The sequence below is a fragment of the Acanthaster planci genome, linkage group LG18 (genome assembly GCF_054643075.1).
Source record: "Acanthaster planci isolate LZ-2023a linkage group LG18, COTS_SCS, whole genome shotgun sequence".
In the NCBI taxonomy this organism is placed as follows: Eukaryota; Metazoa; Echinodermata; class Asteroidea; order Valvatida; family Acanthasteridae; genus Acanthaster; species Acanthaster planci.
In genome coordinates this window covers 2,048,499-2,076,175 of record NC_141794.1, presented here as the reverse complement: position 1 = coordinate 2,076,175, position 27,677 = coordinate 2,048,499, and the positions used below count along the sequence as shown (strand labels likewise).

At 42.4% G+C, this 27,677-nt stretch overlaps 2 protein-coding genes across 10 annotated transcripts; one reads left to right on the top strand and one right to left on the bottom strand.

Moving 5' to 3' along the window:
* Positions 1-288: 288 nt before the first annotated feature.
* LOC110979149 (patched domain-containing protein 3-like) lies at positions 289-18,682 on the bottom strand. 9 transcript variants are annotated; one of them, XM_087148581.1, is made up of 7 exons: positions 14,724-15,064; positions 12,383-13,639; positions 11,679-11,911; positions 8,402-9,917; positions 7,413-7,475; positions 6,239-6,286; positions 289-2,219 (listed from the first exon to the last, which is right to left on the bottom strand). In XM_087148581.1, exons 2-6 carry the CDS (start codon positions 13,527-13,529, stop codon positions 6,276-6,278), a joined length of 2,970 nt encoding a protein of 989 aa, XP_087004707.1. In that variant the 5' UTR covers positions 13,530-13,639; positions 14,724-15,064; the 3' UTR covers positions 289-2,219; positions 6,239-6,275. The 9 variants fall into 9 exon arrangements, 7 of the variants coding, with proteins under 7 accessions (XP_087004707.1, XP_087004706.1, XP_022090440.2 ...); XR_015428266.1 differs by having other exon boundaries at positions 7,413-9,917; positions 14,724-15,063; XM_087148580.1 differs by lacking the exon at positions 6,239-6,286.
* Positions 18,683-18,935: 253 nt separating this feature from the next.
* Positions 18,936-26,254, top strand: LOC110979182 (uncharacterized). The gene is given in 3 exon segments (XM_022234777.2): positions 18,936-19,078; positions 24,171-24,306; positions 24,308-26,254. Coding segments are annotated over 2 exon segments (1,041 nt in total). The 5' UTR covers positions 18,936-19,078; positions 24,171-24,189; the 3' UTR covers positions 25,232-26,254.
* The last annotated feature ends 1,423 nt before the right edge of the window (positions 26,255-27,677 follow it).

Sequence of the window (27,677 nt, the reverse complement as noted above, 5' to 3'; positions counted from 1 at the left end):
GGCACAGCCAAAAATGAAGCAATACTATAAATATGTAATGACTAACAGAAAACGCTATTTAATATTGATGAGGCATACACAACGGCGGCGGAACGATTTTTAAAGATGGGGCAATTGTGAAAATATCATTCAGCCATTAATAGGCCAATCCATTAAGCCCCACACCACCTGCAAAATGATAGGCGGGGCATGAGCCCCCCCCCTGCCATTGGGCACATATTAACCTCACAACAACCTTGTTGCTTAGTTTAATTCACTCACATTAAAACACACAGAAAGAAAAATACATCAAATATACCGTCAAGTGAGTTTTATTAAGTGACCCTGACACAGCTACCAACCGATTGGGCAACAGAGGTCTCTGGAATAATCCAGTACTGACATGAACCAAGTCTCAGCCGAACCTGAGACGTCGCCTATTTGCTGAGGGCTTTGTATATAACGGTATCCTACGTGAAGAGTTCGCTAATTTTATTAAGACTAAACCTCTTTTTTATAGCTCCGTGTTTTCACGCACTGGCTAAAGCTGCTGTTCCAACATGATCTTGAAATGCAGAACTTAAAGTTGGCTGCTAACTCTCATGCACTGAGCGTCAGACTCAAGCATTTTGGTTTATTCTCACCGTCACGCTTACACGGGATTTCCTAACATGTACATGTATAAAAGGATGGCTCAAGGGTTGGACCTCGCATTTTTTTCCCCTCGTACTTGAATTTTACATCGACAGTGAAAAAGCACCTTTTGACTTTAGAAAAAGTTGTCAACCATCCTATTTCTCACCTTGAGTAGTGTGGGGAGGATTAGCCAAACCACTTGGTATTTCGTTCACTTCATGCATCTATGATTGCACTGTCTCCAATTAGGCGATCATAAGTATTATTGTACTGCTGGGTCAGTGGGTAAAAACCAAGCCCAGAAAGTAAAAAGTGGTGTTTTTCATTGGCCATCAGTGTATGAGAGTCCCTTCCCTTGGGAGAAATGCACCAGTGTTATGGTAACATGTATATTGGAAAATGAAAGCACAATTAACTTAGGATTTACTGTACTTATTTAATAACTTTCAGTACGTCAGCACTGCTCTGCATGCATAAAATACAGTCACCCTCGCCCCGAAGGAAACAGTCTCCCGTCTCTTTAAGAACTTTATTTTCTGTCCAGATCCCATAGAAGCTGACTCAGAGGGCATGTCACAATGACTTTTTTCCCAGTTACATTCCAAAATGCAAGAAGGGATCTTCATTTTGATCTTTATGTAGTCTCACACCCCGGACAGTAAGTTAAAAGACAATTCAAAGTTCCCATCAATTTTCACCGTGGTGCATGATTTTTTTTCAACAGGCATACTTCTAAAAGTAACCTTGGTGAGCGGTGACCCAGTTTCATCGGTAGGAGTGCATTAAGGTCACCGCTTCCATACTTTTTACAATCTTGTTGGATTGGGTCACATGACGATGAATAATTACTTGGGTAAATGGGGTCCAAATATGTTCGCACACAAGAAGTATTAAATTGTTATTAATTAGAACTTGAAAAAGTTAGAACAATGCTCTAAACAAAACTGCAGCAACATTTGTCACTAAAAGGAACAATATCTGTAGGCCAATATACAAATATTGACTACGTGCATTGTCGTATGCATAAGTTTAAAACACACTCAAGAGACCATTCTCTGTTTACATTCAATTGCAGAAATATTTCCTTCCTTCCAATTATTTTTCACAAAATAAATATTCAGTTTTCTATTCAGGCTGTCAAGATCACCACTGACTAAATGTTGTATTAAAAAAAAAAGCATTACTTTGATAAATAGCACAATACTGTGGCAACATATTAACGAACCTGACAATTATACCGTACAGGTAGGAACACCAGTTCCATTTTATGTTTAAAACAATCAGCAAAACTGTTCTTTACATAAGCCAGGATCATACTTTGTCAGCAAACTTTAAACTGCATATTCATTTGAAAGATTTTTTTGTGCATGTGTGCATCTTTAAATCTTCTTTCATCTTGCCCCAACCAATACTTGGAAATAAAATGTTTTCCCTTTTACTGGAAGAGTTCATCCACAAAAAAAGCCTTCGGCAGCAATTATGTCTGGCTCCCGTGATGTCATGGTTAAGGATGAATGTCTTTTTGGGAGTCACCTGCATCCATGGCAATAGCTTGTGCCTCTGACGCGTGGGTCTTGCACCTCAACTTCTTCAAACTTTTGGTTCTGAAAGTAAAGTCAAATGGATTGGTCATTATATATGACCACAGCCCCTGTGTGGCATCAGCAGTCTGCAGTGATTCAACAGACTTGAGATTTACCCCCCTCACACAAGCAAGAGTGTATTTGCCTGCAACTGGGGACCCCCTAGTGTTCCTCTTTTGTTTGTACTTAAACTTTTTCAGAAGACCACCCATACGTTTTGTACACAGTTGTCAATTGGGGACCTTATTGTCCTTTATTGTTCAGGGTCCCCAATTGCATGCAGAAACAAACTCACACACACACAAAAGTCAGGACACTCATACATGCTTGGATTAACACTCAGTGCCATAGAATTGGGTCCTCAGACCTTGGCTCCTCAGCACTTCAGTCCTCACTTGGGTGAGAGTCAGACCCGTGCAGCAGGTAGGGAAAAGTCTTAATTAAAAATAGCTTTTTATCTGAAAGTACTATTTAGTGTCTTCTACCTATGTCTGGCTCAGTAACGTCTTACATGTAGCTAATCTTCTTTGTTTTTGTTTTCTTAGCTTGCTTGCTTACAAGTAGCCGGTGCGCCTAACTGGGGAGAGTACACATATGAATGCCTTCCCTGAAGTGCGTTCACACCAAGACATTAGCACATTTATGTATTTAAACAACTAGACACACATAGATTGTCCTCGAACAAAGATCAGGAGGTACATGTTACGTGCATAAACCCTCCCTCTCAACACACCCCAACAGCTTCATACTTTGCCCCCAAAGGTGGGTCACACTATTTTCCAACAAAACCAAACAAACTGTGTTTCAAAGGGACTCGGGCACCAAAGCTGAATTTTGGTCTGAGCAAAGCTCCCAGGAAGATGATCTCCATCCACCTTGTGTTTAGACAGCTTGTAAACATGCCACATGCAGACTGGGGGGGGGAACTTGGAAAGATTCCAATGTCTGGCATTGCCCCTGATTAGCTTTGCTGCCTTTCCCTTTACATTAAGTGATGGTGAGTGAAGACTCATTTTGTGGGACTGCAGAATGCATTTCATGCCTGTTACATACTGGTCTTCAAGGTGAAAAAACAAGGAACTGCACATGTACTGGCAAGCTTTGAACAAAGGTGTCTTTTACATGTACCTTCAACCGTCAAACTGTCATGTACAAAATAATAGCCATGCAGATTAAAATTAATTAAACGAAATCAATCTGGCCTAAAAGAGAAAATATGTACAGAGAAACATGCAAAAATAAAAAAAGCTTCATTTTTCATTGTTGTAAACAATGAAAAGAAAATCAGGACACTCAGAAGACTCTGATTGTCAGTTTTTCAACCACATCTGGATTTCAATGCTGTGGATGCCTCTGCTTTTGAAAGAGTAAATCTTGTCTTTTTTTTTTAAATTGTGCCACTTCTGTGGGAAAATGTTCCATTGATGCATATAGGCTTTTTCTTGAGACTCTGAACAGAAAATTCCACCGGGGGGGGTCATAACATACTAGTTTTTAGAGCAACAGTTGAGTAGGACCACTGAGTTGAAACCGGCTTAAATGCATGCCAGTTAACAATCCCAAGAAGCTGTGTGCTACAAAATATTGCACAATGCAGCATCCGTTCTCCACAATCACACTGTGACCATGTGATATGGTCCTAATGTTGACTTTTGGTTTCAAAGGAAGTGAACATAGTCAAGGAAATACTAGCCAGGAGTTACATGTTGTGCTGGCAAGTATCCAAACTCAAACCCCAGTTTGTGCTATTTGTGCATTCAGAGGTATGCACAAGCTAATGTGTCAGGAGGAGAAGCCATTTTGTTACCTAAGTCATGCTAATTATATACAACAGGTTTTGCCCTTACCCAACGTATATTAATAAGCACTGTATGCTCAGTGCTTGTCCGAGAGCTTGCGAAAAAACCTCACAAGCTTACTCGGGTGGGACTCGAACTCACGACCTCCTGCTTACTAGAGCAGATGTCTTAACCACTCGACTACCGAGCTTGCCGGGGTCAGCTGGCCGGTCCGAGTCAAATGAAGCAGCGGGTACCGCAAACTATTTTCAACATGTATTTTTTATTATTTTTTTTTAAGTCATGCTGTCTAATAATTGTATAATACCCAATTCAGAGTGTTTGGACCTAACAGTGTGGTTCAAGTTTTAAGAACAATAAGTGTCATCTCACACATTTTCAATGATAGATGTCATCAGCAAAAACTAACCCTGGTTCACAAGGACATCATGTGCTTGTGGATAATTCTAGAAATTTGGGGTCCAAAAGTGTGACATTTTCGTGTAAATATCACCGAAATTGTTTTGCATTGATTCATCACTCTTAGAAATGAGAAAATGTGTTCTGATCTTACAAAATCATGTGTCAGATGTAACAGGGACACGAAAAAAATGAAGCCTAATTTCTGGAATTACCCACGTACATGTAGCCAGGCTGCATTTCAGAGCATCACTCAACATAGACAATTTCTTTTTTCACGTCTGCCCCTTTTTCACTGGATTGTTAGCAATAACAAGCTTGTGGATTCCCCCCCCCCCCAAAGTTTTGTTAATCAAAAGCAGGGTACCAGCCAAAGCGCTTTAGGGGAAGTGGGGCCTGGGGCTTCTTGGTACAGAAAATATCTACTCTACTGATAGTGAAATCAGATTACCAACCAAAAGCCACGCAAATTTAGTGGCTGTCGGGCTCAGTTAATATACTCAGCACAATTGGCTTGGTAAGTTTTTTCGCTTTTGTTTTTTGCTTCACAAGGACATGCGTGTGACGTGACCTGGGCACTAAGTTATCTTCCCCGATAAGCATGCTCGCATCTTGGGTACAGCTGAGACCACCCATCAGTTCATGAGTGTCCCTGTTCAAATAACCAGACAGTGCAATAGACCTTGACCAAAGTTCAAGGTATGATGGTGTGTGAATGCATGGGCCATGTCATTCAACACACCTACCTGTACATGTAAATTCTGTGACCCTGAAAATTGTGTCATGCAATTCACCACTGAATCCTGCAAACTGAGTATCAGAGGCATCTATGCATGCAAGTTGAATTTAGGCCTGAGCCAAGTTTGGCCAGGCAATCCCCTTCTCATGTCACACTGCTTGCAAGCCAAATAATCGCAAGACTTGACAGAGGGAAAATATTTCAAGCATCTTCTGGCTTGCAATATGTTCCAGGACTTTTTGGCTTAACTCCAAATGTGCATTACGACTCATTCTGTAAGACTGTCTCATCCGTTCATCTTCTTTAACACCTTACACTGAATGCATAAAGTGCACATACATGTATTTGGCTTCGTTGAAAAAAAAAGACCTTACAGGCTTTGAAGCCAAGGTTTCATATTCAACCCTTAAACTGCCGTGCAGAGAAAAAAGCCATGCAGATTCAGTGAAACAAAAGTCGTGCAACAAAGTCACAAAGTCCAAACCATTTCGATAAAAATACCAATGTAAGCAGCTGTGCACAAGGGCATGGGAAAGAGAAAAATCACCCCCCCCCCCGAGAAAATGCTTTGTGTAAAAATTTGGCAGAGAGAAAACATGAACATACCAAATAAACATTGTCACAAAATAAATTCTTTCTAAGATACTGAAACAGATTGAAACAATATTACTGTACTGTATGTGCCCTTGTTTGGCATGTTAAAAACCCATGATATCAGCATTAAACATTACCTTGACCTGTGATCAGATTATTTTGCTGCGACTTGAAATTACATGAGTCTATGCCTGAGGCTGTCACCCCTCTCCATAGAGTTGTGTGCAATTTTAAGCTGCAGCCAACTGCATGTGATTCACACATACTTGTAGCTGCAATTTGACAATGGGATTTATAAGAGTAATTGATGGGTAGTCCAACTGCCATTTGATTGATTAAAATTTGCCTCGATCGATAATACCTTAGTTAGCTTTAACATAATACGTTGAAAAAATGACTGTGAATATATTATTCATGTACAATTAAATGTTAGTTTGCACATCATTTACACAGAGGACAATACAAACAGACTTCCTGACAAATTGGAAGACAAAAAACTTGGTACATACCTGCCTCGAAGGAGATTAGGATGTGAGGAAAGAAAATCTAAAGAAAGGCTAGTCAAACAAAAGTGACAAAAATAAGAGGAAGGGTGAATTTTGGTACTGGTACATGTAAGTTGTGACTTGTGAGGGATAGATACATGCTATCTGGAAAGGATGCTTCACCGATGGACCCAAAATACAAATGGATGGACAACTGGACAGCACAGTGACTAAACAAGGGTGAAATGATACAGGATGAAGTCCTGATACTGAATGGAATTTCCACATCAGGATAAGACTACATTGGTCACTTTGACTGCACTCAACACCTTCACTTGTTCTTTTGTTTCACCCCGGCTGTGTCGATAGTTATCGATTGCTTGAGAACAATTGACGAGGATACAAGTCACCGACTAAAGACTCTATTTTGGTGGCTGTTTAAACTACACTGTACATGTACCGAATAACAGATTTGCTTCCTCGGCTTGAAAAAGAAGTTGGTTATTCCAAATGAAATTGTGCATTCTATTGAGCCGAGATGAATTATTAGTATATGTGAATCCAGTCATTTCCAATCAAAATCATCACGAACTCAATTAACAGTATGACAGGCCTGTTTTGGTTTATTTCTGTTCAGGTAAAACAAACACTGATCCCTGTGACTGCAGATGAACAACCTGACTTCAAGGAACTTGTAAAACAGAGTGACTTCTATAAGTGAAAAACTAATCCTGACGAGTGTAGTTCACACACCAACAGAGTTTGTAAGGTATGACTTTGTGCTTTGTGCAGGCACAAAACAAAGGAACGTTCTACATGTATTTCCTTTCCCGTAACATCTGAAAACAGGGTCAACTGTGAGCAGACAAGAAAAAAACCCCATTTTTTCACTTAAAGAAAACACTGATCAAGCGTGCAGCTAGGTGTTACCCGGTTAAAACTATATTTACAACAGCAAGAGAGGTCAGGTGGTACATAAATGAAATGAACGGCACTTTGAAGGATATCAGTCACCTGTATAATTAATATTGTGCATGCCAAGCATTTGCTGCACAGGTGGACAATGAACTCCTCCACATGGAGAAAAAACGTGAATTTTGTCTCATATACAGTGAGAGGTTAAACCGGAGGAAAGTGTGCAAATGGATATCCTGTTTGGCATGCATACTGTAAATGTCGGAAGTGACTAAATACTAACCCGTGAAACCTGGTCTGCTATTTTTCTCAAGACTCTTAGAGGGTTCATGCTTGGACTCTGTTTCTGCATCAATTGAAAAAGGAAATGCCAAACACAATGATAAAATTGGAAAATGAATAGCACAAATGGGTCTGAGTCGAACCAAGGACTGTGGATCTGTAGTTCAAATCACTACCAACAAAGCTATCGAAGCGACGTTGTGGATTCCCGTTTCTGAAATGTCTTAAATGGTGTATTGCATTGTCCCCTCTTCATGAATCATTGGTCACCCCAGCTACTGAAAAAAAGTAGCGCACCAGGTTTCACGGGCTAGTATTAAGTCGCTTCCGTAAATGTCAGTAAGTTACATGTACATGTGCATGCAGTACAATTTGGTGCACAGAAAAAAAAGAGAGCATTCAAAGTTACACAAATACACACATGTAGCCAGTAAAAAAAAAAACCCACCACAACACAGGAAATCAGTCAAGGTGAGGTAAAGTTACTTGTTAGCATGTGTAAGAGACTTGTTGGAATGTGTAAGAGATTGATTACACAGGCATGAGTTTTTCCTGTGTTGCAACATGATACACACACTATCTAAGCGAACAAGGAAGACACACACATCTCTGCTAGTATGGATTACAACATGCAGCTTTATCATTAGTGGTTCATCCATATTATGAGCACACGGAACAAGCTTAAATGCAAGATAAAGTTTTTCTTCACGTTCATTCACTAACTAATTTTGTAAATTTTTTTTTTGGGGGGGGGAAGAAGATAAAATTGAAAACATTCTGAACAACGACATTCATGCCAAGTAATTGCATTTAAAGGACGGCTTTATTGAAAATGGACGTACAGCTTCGACATAATCGACAAGGATTATAACACAGTGAGCATTTCTACAATCCGTGCTTTCTTTGTTAATTTGGAAGCATTGCCACTGTCCCCATCTGAACTGTCTGTCTCAGCAAACACTTCATGTAAGAACATTTCAAGACTAGTACCTTCACATTCTTGGGGTTCCTGAGTGGATGAAGCCTTGCTGTTACACTCCTCCCTCTGTAAGTCCCTCTCCAGGTCTCGGTGTGGCATCTCTTCCAGGTTTAAATCGAAGTCGACCCTTGCTGCACTGTCCTCCTTTGTGGTCGTCTGCACATCTGAGGCAGGCTTGGGCTTGGGCTGTCCCAGGCGCATGCAGGGTCTGAGGAGGGTGAGAAGAACCGGCAGGAAGAGTATGCCGTGCAGGAGTCCCAAGGTCATGACCAGGAACATGGTCTTAAAGAAACTGCGAAATATGTAGGCCGGGGAGTTGGCAATTGCGATGATGCCCAGGACGGTGGAGGCTGCCCCCTGGAGGATGGGCATGCCGAGGCTGTGCAAGGCAAAGATGGCCGCCTGGTTGCCCGTCCGGCAAGGCGCCGTGACAAAGGAGTAGGTGATGTGGGCCGAGAAGTCCACACTGAAGCCGATGCAGAGGATGATGTTGATCATGGAGACGCCATCCATGCTGACCCCCCACAGGGACATAAGCCCGATGACGCCCAGCTCGATGGAGATGACACAGACAGTGATCATGGCCGCCGAGATTGGGTGGGGGATGAAGACCAGGGAGATGATGCACATGGAGACGGTGGCGATGATGAGATTCTGCATGGTATTGGGGAGAACAACCAGGTACTGCTCAAAGAATTCAAACGGCGGGGATGATATGAAGAGCGGGAGGGAAGCGTTGTCCGCAATCGCCCTGACGGCCAGCATCAACTCACTCTCCCCCTTGGTTGTCGTTAAGTTTCCTGGCAGAAAGATCAAACGTGAGGCAGAGATTGCATTCTGACCGGATATGTTTTCGAATTTAACATCCAGGACAAAATGTTCAAACAGGGGGTTTGTCAAGAAGTCTTCTTGAAGTATTGCCAGAAACCGCTGCTGGTCTAACCCTGTAGCATTTTCTGAGTCGTAGATGTTCTCCATCTCCAGATACTCTAGATATTTTCTCAGCCACGAATCGGAGAATCTTGAATCATAGATGTGGTTGACAGACTCAAAGGTCCTGGTAACATTCTCAATTTCCTCTTGTATGTCCTCTTCCCAATACGCCACTGGTTCATTAATGACCACAGAGATCGGAGCGGCAAATGCTGTAAAATATTCAGCTCGCTCGCTCATGTAATGATGGGCGTATGAATCATCGGAAAAAATATCCTTATACTGCATCCCTTCTGTCAAGGACAAACATCCAAAAATGGCTGCACCAACGTACAAACCATACAAGATAACTGTTATAATCTTAGCACTGGGCGAGGTGATAAATGGACCATAGTAATCCCTGAAGAAACCCATTATGGCGTGGTCGTCGGGCTCCCCTGTAGGTGACTGTTTGGACACGCCTCCAGAACAAAAGAGGCGGTAAAACTCTGAGGGCGCCTCGTCCTTGGGCAAGACTGGTTTGAGGGTGGTGCAGTGTTTCCGCTTGGCCTCTCTCCGACCCGTGTAAACCATGCAAGCTCCGAAGAACGAGATCTACACAGAACAAAGTGAGGTATTCAAATGTAAAGTACAATTATTAGCTTGGTTTTGCTACGAGTTGGATGGTGTAATGGGAGAGGCAGAGTTGATGTGGGGGGGAGGCAGGGTTGGCTGATTTAAATCACCGATTTAAATTGTGATTTAAATCAAATGAATTTAAATAAATAATTTAACGCCAAACAACTCATGTAGGTATCGTTTGTAGCTCTTACTTGACATGTGCAAGAGTTTATCCACCATGAACACGGGGCGAGGGTTCCCCTCATTTTCTCTGTTTTCTCCGAATGACGCAATCTACATTCAGAATTCACATCTTGACATGAACAGAAAAACAACCCTTTTAAGCTTGCTATACTTGAGCTCTGAAGACAAATGACACTCGATTCCATTTGGATGCTTACATATTTATTTGAACAGACAAAATCAGAGAAAACATGTTTTCCTTTGAGTAGCTCTTTAATCGAATTACTTGATTTAAATTTCTTAATCAAAATCCCAATTTGTTTTCTTTTGTAAAAAAAAAAACAAATAAATAAAAGAGAATTGTCACACATGCTGCTAATTTTCTTGCTCTTGAACAGATAGTTGAGCCAACTTGTCTTCACTTTTTGGAAAAATAAAAAAATCTGATTTAAAACAAAAAATCTGATTTTAATTTTAAAAAAGAATCAAAATCAAATACAAAAATCACAAACCCTGGTTGTCCCCCGGGGAGGTTGAGGCTGGGGAAGGACAGGGACAACTATTTTTGGCGCAGTATGTTCATTTGACGAACGCTTACACAACAAACGTGGTACGTACGCGCAAAGGATGAACCAACAAGCGACACTCACAGGGCACAATATAATTATGACAAGTACTTTTCCAAACACCGATACCTGGCTCTGAGGGTACTGGTTTGCTCCGCATGGAGTGTGACCGTCAGACAATTGCTGAATTGCGAATGTCGCAATATTTCCCCCCCCCCTCACTATTCCCTACCCTGATGCAGTATATCACTTCTGCAAAAATGCGATAAGCTTTTGTACCTTGAGCTGAAATTTTGGACGAAAGCGCTACATACAGGTACATGCATTACTCATTGATTGAAAGTGACTTGACATAAACCCTGGTCCTCCAATAGTCACGTTTCATGGCAGCCCCATGCTTTGCCGTAGAAGAGATCAGCAACACACTTCAAGGACCACCAAGCTAATCATATGATATGCAAATTACAACCTTCAATTCACTCTATCTTAAGTCTTTGCTGATATGGTGTGGAATCTTGAAAAGCTCTGTTTGGACAATGGGGGGGGCATGAGCCAGGTTGGTACACATACATGTAGTTCAAAGGGCAACAGTCAATTAAGGACAAAACGTGTGCAAGGGAAAGGACACACTGATAAGATTGACCTTGCACTCGCCTACTGCCCCTTCCAAATGACCTCGAACATGCTTCATCTTTCGCATGTGCTGTTAGAATACAGAAACTGTTCCCAAACTTATCTGGCTGAACATGGGCTGACTCCCTCAAGAATATAGCGAGAAAGAAAAGCACTCAGCACCGCAAGTGGCCAGAGGCCAATCTGTATGGCTCCCACAAAGAGCAAACAGGGTGGCAATCTCTGTATTGGAACTCTGAAGTCAGCTTTGCCGGACAGAAAAGAGCCAGGCAAGTGGGGGAGCCATGCCCTCCAGTAGAAAAAGTGGAGAGGGAGAGGGCACTGGCCCCCCCCCTTCCACTGCCAGTGCCGGGCATTCTTCCCAGAGCCTTACCTGGTACAGGTAATCAAAGATGATGGCCACTCCACTGTAGAGGCAGAACACCCTGATGGCTGGTAGTCTGGTGATGGAACCAATGCCAAAGGCCAGGGCATCGGTGATGCTGGTTATGGTGATGGACACAGCGGCCTCCGCGTACGTTTGGCCCAGCCGCTCCTCTATGGAGAGCTTGATAGAGGTCTTCCGCCATGCGGCCAGCATGATGAACATGTCATCAATGCCGATGCCTGTCGTAAACACAATGTACAATGAAAATGAACAGAATGAATGAAGTGAGGACTGCTAAAATGAGTTGCCTGGGCCCTGGTGACTTGTGCAAGAACAGTGTACAAAAACAAAGTTTAGCTTCCAAGAATAGAATAGAACAGATCTAGCGTGGGGTTGTAAATTTTACAGCAAAATGCTGAAACTAATTGGATTTTTATAGCTGATAAGGGTGTGGTTTCCTATAAATGGGTATTCTTCCATAATTTGTTCACTTTTGGTACAATAAATACACGTATATATGTTAACATTAAAATGCCAAGATTACCGTAGCAAACCTGTAATATTACTCAGAGAGTTTAATTCCAGAATTTTTAGAGGTCGAAAATCCTGAAATCAGGAAAAATCTTGAGAACATACATGTCCCTAATGTCACCAAGAGAGGGACAATCTGCATTGTTTCCTGAATTTTAAACATGTTTTGTTGGACTCACCTATTGCTAGAAATGGCATGGATGCAGAAACCTCATTAAAGGGCAGGCCGCAGAATGACAGCAGGCCCATTGAGGACGCTATGGCCAGCATAGCCGATATAACCCCAAACTGTCCCAGCCAGGGTTTACTGAACACCCAGTCCATCATCATGCACGATCCCACGGCAAAGCCGATCAAGAGGCTAAAGGTGATGCAAAACCGGGGCATGACGCGGGTTGCCATGGCGATGAGCTCATCTGACAGCGTCGTGGAAGCAAATACTGACACTTCAATGTGCAGGTAACCACTGAAGAGTGTCAGGAAGGTCTCTAGGAATGCTCTTTCCCACTCCTCTGCCAGGATACGTTCCTCTTCTGTTCCCGATCGCAGAAAATACATGATGTTTAACGCCTTGGCCGACCTGATGACGTCAGAGTTTTCGTACAGGACGACACCCCCTAACGATGCACCAATATTGATGCTGATGTTCTGTGGCCCAGTGGGGATGAGAAAGCTCAAATCAGGAATGCCATCTTGTTGAAAAGCCAACTGATCGACACTTCCAAATGGAAGGCCCTCCATGAAGTCAAAGGAAATATCAGTTGAAGATACTGGGAGGTCTATGAGATCAATGTAAGAAAATGGATAAGTGAGGTTCATGGAAGTCACACTCTTTGAGGAGTAGTTCAGAAGTTTCAAAACTGGGTCTTCCAGACACTGATCGTGGGTGAAGTGACAGCAAATGTCAGCGTAGGTTATGCTGCTATTTGAGCCGGGTGCTTGGATCTCCAAGGATCTGAGTGTGTTGTCTAGGTGAATGATCTCAGCCATGACTTCCTCCCTCAGAATGTTGCTCCCATCTCTGGTAGTAATCACCACACTGCCGCCAAACTCTTGAGTGGTCAGGACACGGTTGGGGAGAAACTTCTCATAGTTGACCGGAAACAATGCCGCCATCTCTGCCAGCTCGTCGCGAGCCCGGCTATTGTCTGGTGTGAAGAGGTAAGCCGCATCCGTTTCAATTGTCAGGAATATCATCCCGGAACTCAGGCAACCCGCGACAATGAGTGGCACAATGAGGAATATGGCCGGGCGTCGTGCAATCAAACGGCCATAGCGGTAGAACTGTCGACTGATCACTTGGTTGAAACAGTCAAACTTTGCCATGTTTTTTCTTTTTTAAATTTCAAAAGTCAAAATTAACATTCCACTAGAATCAGTTCACCACGCACAGTGTCACTTATGACATACCGGTAGACTGATGTTGAGGATCTGAACTGGTCAAAGAATAACACAAACTGTAAGAGCCTTTAGTACAAAATAAAATGTATTCATGATGAAGACAGACATTTCTACAAAATATTATCCTTTCAAAATACCCGCAGTACCTGATTAGTAAGGTTGTTTTATCTGGCGTATGATTAACATGAACATGCAATTTGTGAAAACATGTTTTTATGCACACGCAGGCCTAATGGTTATGTATACAGTTTTGAAGGACATCAGTTCCCAAACAAAGTAATTATGTTTATAATGGATTAATTCTTGTGAACAAATTGTGCTCATCAGACGTTCCTTTTTTTCTTAGCCACGGGACATTTGCTTCTAACGGCACATGCGGCTTTGAGACAAGACCAAAAGACGAAACAAGAATCCCTTGAGACAAAGTTCCACAGATCTGACAGAAACTCTGACATCAAGGTTCAAAGTGGGTTAGTCCTACTCGAGCAGCTACTTTTGTGACTCATGACTCGACTTGTAACTATCAGTTTTGGACTTGTGACTTGACTTGGACTCAGTGGCGGCTTAACAATTTTCAAAGTGGGGGGGGGGGTTATGAGACCACCAGATATCAGCCATTAATAGGCCGATCCATTAAGCCCTGCAAAAAGTGGGGGTTATGCCCCCCATCAAAATTCTCCCCTAGCTCCCCCCCCCCCACTTCTGCTGCCAGTGCTTGGACTCACAAAGAATGACTTGTGAGTTGACTTGAACTGGCATGTAATTTATGACCAATGCAAGTTAGAAAAGTATCAACTTTATGCCTTGTAGTCTTAAAATAATCAGTGCAGACTTCATTTGTTTCGCGACTTCTACTTCAGTCTTGTCTGTCAAAGACCACATCTGAATCACTTGGCTTGAATATGCACCATCTTGTTCACGGGGCAAAATACGCCCCGCGTGGCTCGCTTAAATTCGCGCACTTGATCTGATGTTCGCCACACTGTTTTTTTTTGTGTTGGGACCAAATTGACTTGCTTGTGACTTGACATGTGATCAACTGAATTGAATTAGGACTGGAAATGACTTGTGACTTGGCTTAGACTTGCGAAAACACAGGACAAAACGAAACAAGCCTACCTTCGACATCAGAAACACCGCGCACCACCGACCGTTATCCACGGGGCACAGAGACAGACAGACGGGCCATACTTTACAATTACAACACCTCTGCGCTAAGTGCGAGGAAGTTTTCAAGTGAAATGCAGCAAAAGAGTAATTCTTCTTCCCTGTTTGATGTTCTGATAAACGGACTCTAGTCTTATCGCTTTATTACAAACAGCCTAAGTAAGACCCTGCGTAAACAAATTTAACATAGATTTTATCACATGAATGTTTGCAATTAATTTGATGGAGCATGGCATGATCATGATAAGGTGAAACTGAAGACCGGTCATGACGTTTTTGTGTTGTTGATACGTACGCGAGAGGGCGCTCACAAGACGAAAAGCTAGCTGGCTGGAGGTGTGTATTGCCATAGAGCTACTGGTATAGCTAGCTTCATCTGAGCTGCTGTGGGGGTTGCACTGCATCCGAATCTGTCGTCTAGAGCTAGGTCTAGGTCTTCCCTCCATTGGAAATATGGGTAGACAATAGACCTAGCCGTAGCTCTGAAACCCGTTCACGGAGATCAATGGTTGCGCGGCACCATTAACTACGCGCCCATGAAAACATTGCAAAATCAGACCGAAATAGCGCCGCCTGTTGACTTTCGGGAAGAGGTTGGCCTCCGTTTTTTTCAATGGAAATTCAAGATTATGACCAGAAGATCTCTTTTCGTTTCAATTTTATTGGGGTTAGCCACGAAAACAATTTTTATTCGCCTTTTTTCAAAGATACCCGCCCTCCAAAAAATAGTGGTTCCCGTCCCATACGGCGTAGTCTCCAGACCTCTTACAGACGTCCTCCGAACGTGGGGGTGTAGCCTACTAATTCGAGTGAGATTTTCTGGCCAGTAGTCATTAGCATTAAAAGTGCCCCCGCAGTATCTTTTGAAAAAAGAGATTTTATGGCCCCCAAAATGGTGAGACTGTGTAAATCTTTGCCAGGGTCAACTCCCTGGGTCTTTTGGCTTTCATCTGACAGCCGAACGACTAAAAATATGGTTGAAAAATGATCCTAAGTGCCCCGAAGGTTGAGGGTTAATTGGCACTTGAAAAACGGCAGCAAGCAGACTTCGGGGAAAATCACTTTTAGGGGGGTAATTTTGATTTATGGGAATAATTACAAATGTAATCTGATAACCCACAGAAAATAGAGAAAGGAAATTGAAAGATTATGGACCTTTAATTAATTTAACGTGTTTCAGAAACCTCAGGGGTGTTGGTACGCAAGTTATTGGGCCCGGAACAATGCCGATGTTACACTGTTTTCAGTGGTGCTGCGATAGTGGACAGTGCACCCAGGCCGTAGGGACCGGCCACGTATGTTTACAGAGGGAACTTATTAACTGCGCATGTCCCATTTTAGGGCTATTTGCATACGTAATGCTGACCACGAGAATCAGCCAGTTCGTAAATACATGTACTGCATGTGCGCTACACTTGCACAATAAAACGAATCGCTTCATCACTGTGCGTCCTGAGCGGGCGCCCTCCTGTGACATTCGTTTTTGTTTTGTGGACCGTGGCCCGATCAAAAAAGGTTTTAAGGAAGAACATTATTCCACATGTCGTACTTGGATTAATCAACACTTAATTAATCAATCTTAATTTGTATGAAATTATCTTATAGTTTAAACTCGTACCTATGTAAAATTTCAGTTTTCTTCTCCTTTTTTTAGTTTCATTATTTCTTAAAGATACTGCTTTCCTTAAAGTTTTCCTGGAGTGAGTTCCATATACGAATGTCACTTGACACACTATGGCTGGTCTGAAAAATCTAAATGTTTTCTAAGAAAAGGTTTCGATTTCCTCACTTGTTGGTTCTGCCCTATTTTTTGTCTTTTTTTCTATGGTAAGATAAACCCTTATCCTAACATGTTTTGTAAAAATTAAATCTGAGAAATAGTACCTGAGTGGTTAAAACTAGTGATTTTTGTGAAAAACTCTTTTGGTAAGCAGTAGTTTGTTTACGTTATGCGACTTTCGAAGGCTCGAAACAAAGAATTCGAAGTTTTCCTGAAGTTTTCAAAAGTGGGCTGTGGCGGAGAAAGGTGTGAAGGTTTTAGCTTTGCTGACGGTTTTTTTGTTAGATTTTTTGCTCTTCCCGATCAGACACGTTAGCATATCACCGATTCCGTTTATCCGTGATTATACGGCCTTGCATGCGCAAGAATTCAGTGACTCGGGAACGAAAGACTAACACAAAAATACAGTAAGTTAACATGAAGTTTATTATTGAAACCGAGGTCTATCTGTGATTATAACATTGCTAGGAAATGTTGAACTTCGCGGTATATTTCCCCAGTTTTACAATGTACTATACGTGCATGAACCACATGATAAACATTTTTGTACAGGGGCTCTGACGCATTAAATGTACCGTTACACGTACGGTACGGTCCGCGTGTAGGCTGCGCTTCTTGGGGATAGTGCTGGATCGGTTAATTTTGTGTATGTAAAACATGCTGCTCAGATGAATCTAAAATATAACTTGTAAAAGTCAAACAAAAAAATCCAGCTGGATAAAACTTATTGTATTGTGTAGTTGAGATTCTGGCTAGTCGTCAGTGTCTCATTGTTCTGGGAAAACCTCTAAAATGAGAAATATAGTGGCAAAAGACCAAGAGATCGATTGGCAATATTTTATCATCTCAGCAACCACCTTGAGGCCACTCAAATTTCATGTTTTTATATAGCATCATTCTTTTCACGAGTCTGAGGTGTTTTATTTGGTTCTAGAGCACATACAAAGAATTTCAATCAGTGATGGTTTGTTAATTTTGTGCAAACAAAGTCTTCAAAATGAGAAGGCTCAACAGAGGGGGCCTATTATTAGTTTCATCCACTTATCAAGACATACCTGCAACCGTCCGGCTTATGGAGTTTGTTTTCTGAGTAAGGAAAGAAGAATGAGAAGGACTGACAAGTTCAAGTTGCTGAGGACAATTCCGTATGATTCACGAGGGTCTGGTCAAGTAACCGCCGCGAACGGTCAAAGTCGTTCATTTCCACACGTCGAATGGGAGTGCTGATAGCATATCTTACTTTTTCTTCTTCGTTACCGAACTAAGGCACCATAAATTGTTCATTTTCTCACAATTTTCAATGTGAAATTTCCAAAAACATGGTCAGCGCAGTTTAGACAGCATTAACCTTTTGGGGGGGGGGGCAATGACCAGCTTTGTACAGATTAAAATGACTCAAACTTGGGGTCCCTAAATTCACAATCCGCCAGATCTCAAATTTCTCTTTGAAATCTGCACTTTGCCTTGTTCAACCCCAAACACAACAACTGAATACCATTTCTCTCGGTTTCGGCTGTGACCAGGTTCAATGCCAATGGTAAGCTATGTGAGTACATGTACCGTACCCTGTACGTACAGTACATGTATGCTACATTGAGCATCAGTACGCTCCGAGTTTACAAAGGCACAGGTTGGCTCCAAGAACACTGATGATGTAATTTATACTATTTACGACGGAAGGGGCCATACTAAGAAACGGCGGTCTCGCTCGCAGGAAAAATCACGATTATAAAGTCTTTTTACAGAGTACTAAAATCCGGCTTACATTAGAAACTAATAGCGAAAATGATTTAATGGGATTTTCTGAAGAAAAAAAACGTACAAAGCCAGAAAACCTGAGAGAAATTAAATAATCCTCTAATAGTCGCACCTCTGTATATTTTCAATGGCCCACTCACACTTCTTGCCGCCAAGGCCATTTGGCGCATGCTTGCATAATTATGAATTTACTAGTGAAAAGGTCCCCCATTTCGATTTATCTCTAGTACCTCCCACTTACCAAAATATGCTCCCTTTATCACATTACCGGCCCCTGCAATGACGGTCCTGCGATGAGCAGAGCACTGCTGAGCCGAGAGTAGACGCCCCGTTTTGACGATTTGTGATCCTCATCAACATGGATGGGGCCATATCGTATTCTATTCATTAAAAATTACTAAACAAATTATCTTCATAAACTAAGCAGGAAGGGGAAAAATTATCATGACAATAACTTCCATTTATGCACAGTCACGATCTTCAAGTACTATTGTGCACAATTTGGCCCAAACGCTGCGAAGACACACGTCACACGTGTCCATGACGTGTACCCGTATGACGCGAAGTACATGTACATGTGTACACTATGTATGTATGTACATGTACATAGTGCATAATGAGGTCCATGCCGGAATCTCTGTCTTGACCCTGTGCCGGCCTCGCTCCCCGCTGATGTTTCTCCCCCACGCTTGTATTACCACTCACAAAAACGTCTTTCCTTGTTCCCGCCAAGGAGGAGATAGACTGACTGTGTTCCCGACAAGGCAAGGTGGGTAGAGCCTGTCTACTGTCCAAAATAACACCGAATCGAGAGCACGTGGACCACATAGTTTATTAGATGGCCTGTGCTGATCTTCCACTGTGATCCTTTGGCCTTGCACATGCACAAAGAATGTGCAGTGTTCATGCTGAAAAATGAGTGGTGTAACGTACTAGCTGCAAAGCCAGGGCGACGACCGCCCGTAATGTAGTTAGCAGCGTGTGAGTGGTGTTTGTGCAGCTAGTTTGTGTAATAAAGCGAGCCAGGGAGTAATTTTTGTATCGGAAAGACCGATTCACCATCATTTTGTCGCGTCCATTTTAAAGAAAAATAAATCAGTCGAATTGGAACCCTGCCATGCCATTTAAAACACCCACATGTTAAAATGATTTGTGGTGTCCAAACACACTGTTTCTTTGCTGATATGATGGCATGCACGGGCAAACCTTAACTGTGCATATCAAACGATGTAAGAGACTTCGCAGGTTGTAAAATGTGAAAGCAATCACTGAACCGTGCTCCTACAAGATCACATAGACCAGCTACTGGAAAGGGCTTTCAACGTGATTTGCCACAGAGCAGAACTGAAGCGCACACAAACTCCTTTGTACCCAGAACATGTAGAGATTGGAATAGGCTTCCCGATACAATTGTCTCAACAATTCAGTCACCTCTTTTAGGGATCAGGTTCTTGAGTTTATTGGATCCAGCGATTAGGACTGAAATTAACTTTGTGCTTCTCCCGTGGCTATACATTAGGTTCAGCGAATCTGTTGCTACGTACCGAACTGAAGAAGAACCACTGATTCAAGTAATTGTGATTATGGCGCCACTCTGGTTGTAAACCCCTGTAGCATCGCTAGCATGTGACTGAACTGAAATCACCATCCAGATTTCAGTCGTCATGGTTAGGCTATTTCATTCACAAACAGACTTTGTACATTTTGTTATTCGTTTCACTCACAAACAAGCTTGATCGGGCTCCATTATACCCGATTTAAAACTGCGTGAAAGGAGATTTGTTCTGCAGCTGCAAAATATGTCTTGTTAACCTAGCGTGGATGCCAAGTCTTTGTGGTTTATCCTGAATAAGAGGAAGGTAAAAAGAGAATCTGATGGTAAAGATGGCAACTTTTGTGATTTCGTTGTGCAGTTGAAATTAACCAAAAGAATGACAACCACCCGGCTGCAGAGGACCATAGAGAAAATGTAATTGTCACAATAAAAAATTTATGCATTTATTAAGGATTGTGTGGAACTGATTGGGATCGTATCTGAAGGGCCCAGAGAAAGGATAGAGCCCATGAAGTACAGGTACCGAATTTGATGAGGTTATGAATCGATTTGAGGCTCGTGGATAACAGCTATAATTCTTGAACTTGGAAAATATTTTACTGAACAGTACACGCTAGGAAATGTTCACGCTATACTACTTAAATGTTCACTAAATACCCACTTCAATCTACTGGTAAATATACATTTTTTACAGGACGTATTGCTTCATTTCCTATGGGACTTACGGTATGATAGGATATTCATGCATTTCCCTGCGAATTATGTATCTTCAGAGCAGAATCCACATAAGCGGAATTATTTTTTTTTCTCATTTCGTAACGGAGTTGAAAAAAAGTTTCGTAACAATATTCGGGTACGCAGTTACATCAGTAGGCTTAAGTTCATTGACATCGAGGTGTTGTTGGAAAGATTGCAGGTATATTTGGCTTTGTCAAGTATGCACAGACCTACTCTAACATTGCCTCTTTAATTTAAAAGCTGCCTCTATTCCGCACATCTGACTTCTACTGGTATACCACGAGTTTTCCATTATTATCGTGCATGGATGCACGAATCGTCAGCATGATGGACTTAATTGCATTTTCAGTGCTCAATTTGCCTAAGTGTAAATGCACGGAAGCTAATAGGGCTATCTGGGTTGACTTTTTTAAAATCGTGTCTCGGTGTAAAGCTGGAGTTTTCACAGACGGCATTTCTGTCCTCTTCCGAAGTTTGACATTTTGCGACCAGAGGCATACACGTACATATATGGAAGGGGGGCAGCCAGCATAATTATTGTCCATACAGCGGGACATTTGGCTCAGTGCCTGTCAAGTCATCAACGGCGACAAGTGGCGGTTCAGAGTGGTTGGCCTGGTATATGTCGGCTGTAAGGTTAGGCTGATATGTCAGAGAAAATCTTCAGATCCAAGTCTGTTCTCTGACTTAAACCATGTCCCTCCAAAGGGAACAGAAAGTGTCGATTTGTATGCCTATTAATGCTTTGCGCTATGAGATGAATTCGATCGGCAGTCCAGCTGTGCAAAGCTGGCTTTTCTGGGTCTTACTGTTGACCCTTCGCACAGTTTTGTCACTCAGCATAGGCTAAGTAGATTATCCACTCTCTCTTGCCTCTTACATATACTCCATCCAAATGAATTTGATACACTTCTCAAAGTTGGACATGGGGCCATTTGAGTAAATTTAGATATGCACGAGAACATCAAAAACAGGTGTTGAGTGATTGCAACAAAAGTCTTAGCGGAATAGTTGGTAAAACTTTGAAAGGAATTTCAAAAAATTAAAACAGGTTCTTAAAATCCCAGCTATGAATTTTTAACAATAGTTAATTTTTTTCATAAACGTCGTGACTTAAAAAAAGGTACACCGAACACGCTATCACGCAGGATCTCCGATATTCTATTAAATGATTCTACTGTGCGTTGCAAAGCTGGAGAGTGGAGAACCCCATTGTTTGGCACACTTCCCGCTGTGTTTATCCGGTTCGTGACTGCGTCACACACATGGACGCGCCGGGAATTGCAGGCTCTCATTGGACGATCGCTGTAGTTGCGCGTTAACTTCCAGTTCTATGGTTCCATGTAAACGGCGCGGCGTTAAATTCAATGCATGTAACTCTGTGTGCAGTGCATGTGCAGTGGGCGTGGTTTAAACTGAAGTGACGTCAGACTTACAAATAGGTTAGATTTCACAGCTCAACACGAACTCTGGAACAACGGAATCACCCAGGCCTTGCAAAACTTGCAAAACCTGCCACCCCCGCTGAAGGGTTTTTTTTTCCGAAAAATGTTTCGTGAGTAGGAAAGAAAGTAATCGGTATATTAATTTATTCATCTCATAATTGGCACTTAACTTACCCGAAGAAAACAATTCAGGAAATAAAAGCAAGGATGTCGGGACCGTGAGGCTTTTTATTTGTTTTCTCCTTGAACATCACGTTGAAGTGAGCCCAAAGCTGCATTCGCTTTTGAACCCCCCCCCCAAACCAACCGACGCCGCTGAAATTCTCCTCCCTTACTGTTCCTGCTCTCACCCAATGAAGATTTCGGCATTATGGCAGTGTCAATTGGTGTAGAACGGTCTTTGAAAAACACAGTGACATTAAAATGTCAGTGACATGCAGTGACATTAAAAAACCTTCAGGTTTACAATGTATACAACACTATATGGAAGATTGTTGGCCATTTAATTGCTGTGGAGCATTAAAATACGCCTGATGCTCCGAAATTCGAATCGAATTACACTTGGTAGACATCGTTTAAGATCACGTTGATAAAATGCCCCAAATGGGTTCCACTGAAACGTAGGGACAAAATTTGTAGACCGACTTAAAATTTTTTCGCTTCATTAAATGGGCAAACGTCGAAGCCTCATATCATGCTGGGCCTCTTACTTTTTGCTGCAGTAATGCTCTGTGCACAGATTTATATTTTTAAAACCTGCTGTGTGTTTTAACTGCCACAAGTTGAGTTTCCAGTGTCTGTTCTGGCCCGGATGGATCCGTGAGGCTCATACATGCAGCTCGTGTATTCCCCATGTACCGCTAATAATACTTTCATGCGTACGTACACTCTAAAAAGGATCAATCAAATCTGACTAGAATTCAGTAAAATTTGACTGGCTCCTCAGGGTCAGCTGGGTGCAACTGGAAATTAGTCAATCTGAGTAGATTTTTTCAGTCAGTTCATTGATGTTTCAAAAGGCATCGAACAGGAATCTTGCCAGAAAGCATGATTTGAGTTTGACTGAATCCCTAGTCAATTTTGAACAACTAGGAAAATCAGTCAGCATTTTGGCTAGGTTGTTTTAAGAGAGTAGGAAAGATGAAATGGACGGCTGGATATTCAATCCTCTGTCAAACGTTTAACCATAATTGTATTCCTAGCTCTATTGTTTAGCACAGTCACGTTTGCGGAGACCTTACGCAAGATGTCTGCCGGCCGAGTGCCAGCATAAATTCAAAACATTGCTTTACATGTATACACCATATACATGCATAATTTTGTAAGTTGAATACACAAAGGGCCTGGCCGCGGGCTTGTGACTCGATCTCCCAGGCGATTATTATAACAAAAAACCCACCACATTTTGTCAGAGAAACTTGCAAAGGCACTCCAATATCAACAAATTTGTTTCTGTTGCAGCTGATGGAGTTTTTATTCGGCATTTGGTTGCTGTTTTTTTTTATTTTTATTTTTCTTTTAAATCTGATTCATTGAAGATTCCTTTTTCCTCATCGAGGGCCTGATGAGAATCGACAATTTCTAGCTTGTGTAAGGGCAAATCGAAACGTGAGGCTAATAGCTTATATTTTAGGATTGAACTCTTAAGGTTGGTCGTTTCATCGTAATAGACTAGACCTCAGCGTTTGAATGACGGGAGATTGCCACTTCTAAATAAAGATCTGCGGTCGTACATCGATATCCCGCAAGAATAAACCTGTGGATTTTTATGGGGGAAAAATGCAGGAAATTTTTCGGGAGGGGTAATTTATCGCTTATTTAATTTTTACAGCACATTCTTAGGATATGGGTAATATCATAATACAAAAGGCATACATTCATTTTCAAATAGAAATGATATAAAGCATCAGACCCGTTGCACTTGTTTGATTGGGCCTATCATAGTACGGTAGGACTAGTGACAACTCTACTTCCTATTACAAAAGCAGTATCCGTGGCGTGACCTTGTAAATGCATGTATGTCGCATAACACCACGCATGAGTGATGCCATTTAATATGAGTTGAATAATGCTATGAGTTCGGTTATTTAATCCCACTACATTTTATAAATTCCTCATTTCAGCTGAAATATTTCAAGGGGTATGATGTCGTCCCTCAACGGAGTTCAGAACGGCGTTACCAACAGTGCGGATTGCTGCTGCACTGTGAACCATGTCTTGGTGACAGGAGGGGCAGGCTACATCGGGTCTATTCTGGTACCCCCTTCTGCTGGAAGAGGGGTACATCGTCACCGTCTTCGATACCTTCCGTTGGGGAAGTCAGTCACTCTTCGGACCGGTCGCTGCCAACCCAAACCTGAAAGTTGTCCGAGGTGATGTGCATAATGTGGAGGACCTCTCGGAGGCGATGGCCGATTGCGACGCCGTGATTCACTTGGCGGCCATCGTTGGGTACCCAGCCTGCGAGAAGGAACCGAAACTTGCCCGCCAAGTCAACGAAGACGGCACGGCGCACGTGGCGAGGCTCCTACGGCGCAACCAGAAGCTTGTCTACGCGTCAACTGGGTCATGCTACGGAGCTGTGGACGGCGTCTGTACAGAAGAGACCCCCATAAGCCCGCTGACGCTGTATGGAAGCTCAAAGGCAAACGGGGAGAAATCGGTACTGAGTGTGGGTGGAGTAGCTCTCCGCCTGGCCACGGTCTTCGGTACGGCTCCACGCATGCGGATGGATCTCTTGGTCAATGATCTGACGCACCGCGCTGTCAGCCAGAAACATTTCAGTCTCTACCAGGGCAATTTTAGACGTACGTTCATTCACGTCCGAGATGCAGCTTCCGCGTTCGTGTTGGCGCTACGTAACTACGATAAAATGCGGGGCAGGGCGTACAACGTGGGGCACGAATCCATGAATATGACCAAATCAGAGCTGGCCTCACTGATACAGTCCCTGGTTCCCGGCTGCAAAATAACCCAGTCGGAGGATGGAGAGGATCTGGATAAACGCAACTACGAGGTGTCGTACTCGAGACTGCGAGAGTTCGGGTTCCGACCGACGATCACTGTCCGAGAGGGTGTCCTTGAACTCCTCAAGACAGTCCCCTTCATGTCCGATGAAGAATTGGATCGAGCTCGGAATGTCGGCCCGTTCAAAGTCCGTATCATGGACAACAACAACATTTGAAAAGCACCTGATATTTAGACCAATTCAAATTACTAGGCTTTCAATTAGATTAGGGGCCTATGCGGAACTTTAATGGGACGTATGTTATCGTGAGGTTTATATATAAAGTATTCGTTTCGTTTACCGTGGCGTGCATAATAAAGTGGTATGCTGACGGAAGGACTGAAATGTTGAAATTTTGAATGGCCTATCGCAGTTGTGTCCTCCAGCAAACAACATAAAATATCAGCTTTTGGGGGATTTTTGGATTTTTTTGGATCCAAGACCAAAATGTCTTTGTTATCGATGACCGTTTTACGGGACGTCCGATTTAAGACGATGTTTCCTCTTGCCATTGTGTTTGAAAGCGCAAAAGAAGGTATTTTGTTGCAGTTTATTTAAAGTCAGTTCAACACCTTACAGAGCTAGATTCAGTAAACGCTGCATTGCTTAACAGGGTACTTTGTTGCATGTTTGTGAAAATTACAGAGGCAGACGGGGCTAGAATGTGATAGGTTAAAGCTATAACTAATACATCAAAGAGGTATAAAACGAGAAGTGTGAATAATTGTCGGTTTATGATTAAATTTAAACACCAATATCTTCAATTTCCTGAAGATTGTTTTTTCATGTGCTGGCTTTAATTACCCCAAGATGTCGAAAATTTTCTTACTATATATATGGAAACTTGTTCACTCTAAAATTAAAATTATTGCATGCAGCTCAGTTAAACTGCTATTTAGTTATTTTGTTTTCAACATTAAATTTTTGATATTTAACATTACGGAAAAAATATAATGCTTTGGTGAAGATATACAGGTGTACAGTATTTATATCTAATTTCCGACTTAGTGTAAACAGCGATTTTATTGTGCAAATTGTCACAGCTGATTTTTTTCGATACCCACAAGTAAAGAATTGGGTTTTATTTTGATCCGCATGCTCGGAAAATTATGGTTTTTCAGATGCTCAAAAACCTAAAAATTCCAGTGCACACCATGTTTAGATGGTAGGCCTATGTGAAATAAATGGGGAAAATTGGAACTTTTGTGTGACAGTATGCTCTTTCCTGTAATACTGGGGATTCACAATAGTGCGCCTTCAAGAGTTTGCAATGCATTGACCAATCACAGCACGTCTGTATGTCAACCCTTTCCAAACGCGCATTGGGTCGACAGATTTCACACATTGTGATTGGCCAACGTGTTGCAAACTCTTGGAGGCGCACTATTGTGAAATACCCGTATTGATTTGCATCTTCTTTTCCGAGTATAAATCTACTTTATATTTGTGACATTTTATAGCGCGAACTCAGTGAGCCAGGTGCATGTAGTATGGACGGCTAAGCCTTGACTGAGACCAAATGAAGGTACAGTGCAGCCGGCGTGTGGAACTAGTTTTCCGGGGCTTGGCTTTGCCCTTATAATTTAAACAGTGAAACGCCAAAAGGGAAAGGGCAGTGTAAGCGCATGCAGTGAAACTTTTGGTGTGGGGAGGGTGGGGTTATTCCTGAAAAAACGTCGAAATTGCCCATGGCCCGGGTTAAAATGTGAGGGGAGAAATTATCACTTGGCATGCATTAGCAGCACTAATTGAAATGTGAGAGAAATGTGTACATCGATACACATGTTTACATTAGTGATAGAACTATGTACTTTGTACACGGCCCATGACAACTTCCCTAAACGTAAGTTACACCATCGGCTAGGGGGGCTATGAAGAGCAGCCTCTGGTGTTGCTCAGGGCTGTGTTGGGTGGGCGCGTGTTTAAAGTCAGCGTCTCTCGGAGAAACAGCCGCATATTTTTTGACATTTTCTCCTGCCCATAAAACCATCTCCTTATAATGCGAAGGGTTGCCAATCTCGGGGCCTGGCCGGGTCTATAGATGTGGCCCCATTCCAACCCCACAGTGCACAACAAACCGACGAGTTGGAGTCTGAGGAATGAAATCAGCTGTCGACGTCGAAATACTTGATCTACCTCTATTGGCCGCTAGCCCAGAACCCCTTGCTCAACTTTGCCGCGGGATGATCTCCCGCAAAAATTATCCGTTGGCTGTATTGAAGACCTACATGCACCGTGTTTGCTGGCGTGGTGGTGGTGGTGGGGGGGGCACCAAGACGTCTGAACTCATTGACCTAGTCCCAGTAGCGTATCGGAGTTGGGGCCTGGGCATCTAATATTATTTCTCTTGTTTTTGTAAAGGAATCAAAAGCACCAGCATTCTAGAAAAGGTACAACCACCAGCTTGCTTGGACGAAAAAAATGTAGTCTTTTTCGAAAACAATTTTTTTGCACCCCTCGCATGTCCTATACTATAGTCTCCTGGTCCCAATACCTGGATACGCCACCGCATTGACCCTCCCCAAACTTCCTAAAGCCCACCCAGTGGCGTGGCTGGGATTTACTAGTGGGGGAACAAGGGAGGGGTTACCATGCAGCATCTTATGATAAGGGGGCACTAGCT